General features: G+C 33.0%; 1 protein-coding gene across 2 annotated transcripts in view; it reads right to left on the reverse strand.

Annotated features, from left to right (window-relative positions):
- ptprna (protein tyrosine phosphatase receptor type Na) overlaps nucleotides 1–3,772 on the reverse strand; it is a 74,665-nt gene extending 70,893 nt beyond the window's left edge. For both annotated transcript variants that reach the window (XM_062068735.1, XM_062068733.1), the window contains exon 1: nucleotides 3,590–3,772. In XM_062068735.1, the coding sequence (XP_061924719.1) occupies nucleotides 3,590–3,662 (73 nt within the window). In that variant the 5' untranslated portion in view covers nucleotides 3,663–3,772. The remainder of the gene's footprint in view (nucleotides 1–3,589) is intronic.
- Between the last annotated feature and the right edge of the window lie 1,274 nt (nucleotides 3,773–5,046).

Here is a 5,046-nt window from a genome sequence, read left to right on the forward strand (position 1 = left end):
CTTATACTTTGTCACTATCTAGTCATTACAATGTAAAATAGTCTTATACTTTTTCACTATCTAGTCATTACAATATAGAATAGTCTTATACTTTGTCACTATCCAGTCATTACAATGTAAATAGTCTTATACTTTGTCACTATCTAGTCATTACAATGTAAATAGTCTTATACTTTGTCACTATCTAGTCATTACAATGTAAATAGTCTTATACTTTGTTACTATCTAGTCATTACAATGTAAATAGTCTTATACTTTGTCACTATCTAGTCATTACAATATACAATAGTCTTATACTTTGTCACTATCTAGTCATTACAATGTAAATAGTCTTATACTTTGTCACTATCTAGTCATTACATTGTAGAATAGTCTTATACTTTGTCACTATCTAGTCATTACAATGTAGAATAGTCTTACACTTTGTCACTATCTAGTCATTACAATGTAAATAGTCTTATACTTTGTCACTATCTAGTCATTACAATGTAAAATAGTCTTATACTTTGTCACTATCTAGTCATTACAATGTAAATAGTCTTATACTTTGTCACTATCTAGTCATTACAATGTAGAATAGTCTTACACTTTGTCACTATCTAGTCATTACAATGTAAATAGTCTTATACTTTGTCACTATCTAGTCATTACAATGTAAATAGTCTTATACTTTGTCACTATCTAGTCATTACAATGTAAATAGTCCTATACTTTGTCACTATCTAGTCATTACAATGTAAATAGTCTTATACTTTGTCACTATCTAGTCATTACAATGTAAATAGTCTTATACTTTGTCACTATCTAGTCATTACAATGTAAAATAGTCTTATACTTTGTCACTATCTAGTCATTACAATGTAAAATAGTCTTATACTTTTTCACTATCTAGTCATTACAATATAGAATAGTCTTATACTTTGTCACTATCCAGTCATTACAATGTAAATAGTCTTATACTTTGTCACTATCTAGTCATTACAATGTAAATAGTCTTATACTTTGTCACTATCTAGTCATTACAATGTAAATAGTCTTATACTTTGTCACTATCTAGTCATTACAATGTAAATAGTCTTATACTTTGTTACTATCTAGTCATTACAATGTAAATAGTCTTATACTTTGTCACTATCTAGTCATTACAATGTAAATAGTCTTATACTTTGTCACTATCTAGTCATTACAATGTAAATAGTCTTATACTTTGTCACTATCTAGTCATTACAATGTAAATAGTCTTATACTTTGTTACTATCTAGTCATTACAATGTAAATAGTCTTATACTTTGTCACTATCTAGTCATTACAATGTAAATAGTCTTACACTTTGTCACTATCTAGTCATTACAATGTAAATAGTCTTATACTTTGTCACTATCTAGTCATTACAATGTAAAATAGTCTTATACTTTGTCACTATCTAGTCATTACAATATACAATAGTCTTATACTTTGTCACTATCTAGTCATTACAATGTAGAATAGTCTTATACTTTGTCACTATCTAGTCATTACAATGTAAATAGTCTTATACAGAAGAACATGCAGGAACAATCAATGATTTGGGTTGGCTTTAAAAAATAAATATTATTAATAAAACATTATTATTACAGTCGTGTAAAAGGTACAAAACAAACACAGCATAGACTACATCATTATTTATTATTTATGTGTAATATTATTGGAGCACAAAAACAAAATGTGCACTTTTAGTTATTGTTCCTAAAATGATATATATATGTATATTATCATTTATTCTACAATTGGAATATTAACGCTATGAATGAACATAAAAGTTATTAGTGTTGTTCCGATACCAATATCAAAGTATATTTACATACTTATCTAAATAAAGGGGACCACAAAAAATGTCATTATTGTCTTTATTGTAACAACAAATGTTAGTGTACATGAAACATATGTTTATTATTGTACTTTAGTCCTTCAATAAAATAGTCCACATACTAGACAACTTGTCTTTTAGTAGTAAGTAAACAAACAAAGACTCCTAATTAGTCTATGCAGTAACATATTGTGTCATTTATACACCTATTATTTTCTACACATTATGAGGGACAAACTGTATAAAATGGATTATTCATCTACTTGTTCATTTACTGTTAATATCTGCTTGAACATGTTCTATCTACACTTCTGTTCAAATGTAATAATCACTTATTCTTCTCTTCTTTGATACTTGACATCAGTTTTGGATGATACCACACATTTAGGTATGGATGCGATACCAAGTAGTTACAGGATCATACATTGGTCATATTCAAAGTCCTCATGTGTCCACGGACGTATTTACTGACTTTATAAACATCATATACATTTTAAAAAAGGAAAAAAGATTTTGTGACGATAAAAAATATCGACGTAATCATAGTAGTATCGACTACTTGTACTTGGTATCATTACAGTGGATGTCAGGTGTAGATCCACCCATGGCATTTGTTTACATTGTATCCTCCTACGGTGTGTAGTGAAGCATGTTTAGCTATTCCTCCTCCTCCAGTGATAACGATACATGTTAGAAACTTACTTTGTCGCCATGGAGACCAGGATTAGTGATTTAGAAGTAGCTAAAACACTGTGGATGGACGTTAGCCGCATGTGTTAAAGCAGCTCTTCCTGAGGGTGTTTCAGTGTTATAACTTCACCTTTATCTTGACTTTTTACACCAACATTCTCCCTTTTCTGTCTACACACTGTGTCTGCTTGTAAGTACTCTGTGTGTGTGCGCTGCCCAACATGCTCCTCTGCTTTTCTGTCTACACACTGTGTCTGCTTGTAAGTACTCTGTGTGTGTGCGCTGCCCAACATGCTCCTCTGCTTTTCTGTCTACACACTGTGTCTGCTTGTAAGTACTCTGTGTGTGTGCGCTGCCCAACATGCTCCTCTGCTTTTCTGTCTACACACTGTGTCTGCTTGTAAGTACTCTGTGTGTGTGCGCTGCCATACATGCTCCTCTGCTTTTCTGTCTACACACTGTGTCTGCTTGTAAGTACTCTGTGTGTGTGCGCTGCCATACATGCTCCTCTGCTTTTCTGTCTACACACTGTGTCTGCTTGTAAGTACTCTGTGTGTGTGCGCTGCCCAACATGCTCCTCTGCTCCTAAAAAGCAGCAATGTCACCACGACGAGGGGGTGGTGGGGGTGGAGGACCGCTACTTTTTAGAGGAGGTGTAGTACCGAATATTATTCATTAGTATGGCGGTACTATACTAGTACTGGTATACTGTACAACCCTAGCACACATATATATACACTACATATATATATATATATATATATATATATATATATATATATATATATATATATATATATATATATATATATATATATATATATATATATATATATACATATAATTTTAGATTGATGAGAGACAAAAACATGATCATATGATATCAAAAATATATAATTGATGAGAATATGTTGAATTCTTTGCTTTTTTTTCTCTTTTTTTTTACTCTTTTATTGCAATGACGTCACCAATGTATGTAATAGTAACATAAGCCATCATCCCAGTTCAACACGAGTAGAAGTCAAGATATCATGATACCAGCCATCGTCTTACCGTATCTGTCGGCCAGCCCGGGCTGCAGGAGCAGGCTGAGCAGCGCAAGCCTCCAGGCTCCTGAATGCAGCATGGTGCGTTCACGTGTCACGGGCCAACGCTAAGCCTTCTCATGTCCACAGAAGCGTCACGGGTGGGGGAAAGATGACGTCTGTGATGGACGGCGGCTCGACGCAAAAAAAAAAGTCCTTTCTCACGGGGCGGGGCGTGCGGAGGAGGAGGGGGAGGAGGAGGAGGAGGAGGGGGTAGGGGGCGTGGCCAGCAGCACCGTTGCCGGAAATGAGGTCAAAGCAAATGAGGCGCCAATCCAGCTGCACGTGCGTCATGGAGAGGATACACCTGTACGTCACACATCACCTTTATGTTGGCAGTCCAACACTGGAATGTTCTACACTGTGTGGTCCTGTCCTCTGGCGCCCTCTGCTGGACAAGTGCGGGGACTACAAGCCAGCCAGCCTCAGCCTAATAGTCCATGAACTGGACGTCTCATAGGAATAATAGTCCATAGTACATATATAGTCCATAGTGGATCTAACATAATAGTGTGAGTCCAGTCCATAGTGCATCTAGCATAATAGTGAGAGTCCAGTCCATAGTGGATCTAACATAATAGTGTGAGAGTCCAGTCCATAGTGGATCTAACATAATAGTGAGAGTCCAGTCCATAGTGGATCTAACATAATATTGTGAGAGTCCAGTCCATAGTGGATCTAACATAATAGTGAGAGTCCAGTCCATAGTTGTAAACAATGAAGGTATGTAAATAAACATTTATAAAATATTTCAGTGTAAATAAGTCATTTCACAACGTATATATCTGCGGCTTATAGTCCGGTGTGGCTAATTTATAATATATATTTTGTTCATAAAATCTATATTTGGTGTGGCTCTATAGTCAGTAAAAGTGTTGACAAATAAATAAGTATAAGACAAGTAATAATAATAAATGGTATGAGATATCCAGGGGCCAGCTAGATAAACAAATACTAATAATAACAATAATAATAATAATAATAAGTAATAAGTAATAATAATAAGTAATAAGAATAAATGGTATGAGATATCCAGGGGCCAGCTAGATAAACAAATACTAATAATAACAATAATAATAATAATAATAAGTAATAAGTAATAATAATAAGTAATAAGAATAAATGGTATGAGATATCCAGGGGCTAGCTAGATAAACAAATACTAATAATAACAATAATAATAATAATAAGTAATAAGTAATAATAATAAGTAATAAGAATAAATGGTATGAGATATCCAGGGGCTAGCTAGATAAACAAATACTAATAATAACAATAATAATAATAATAATAATAATAATAATAATAATAATAATAATAATAATAATAAATAGTATGAGATATCCAGGGGCTAGCTAGATAAACAAATACTAATAATAACAATAATAATAATAATAATAAGTAATAAGTAATAATAATAAGTAA

This window comes from Entelurus aequoreus, linkage group LG14, assembly GCF_033978785.1.
Source record: "Entelurus aequoreus isolate RoL-2023_Sb linkage group LG14, RoL_Eaeq_v1.1, whole genome shotgun sequence".
In the NCBI taxonomy this organism is placed as follows: domain Eukaryota; kingdom Metazoa; phylum Chordata; class Actinopteri; order Syngnathiformes; family Syngnathidae; genus Entelurus; species Entelurus aequoreus.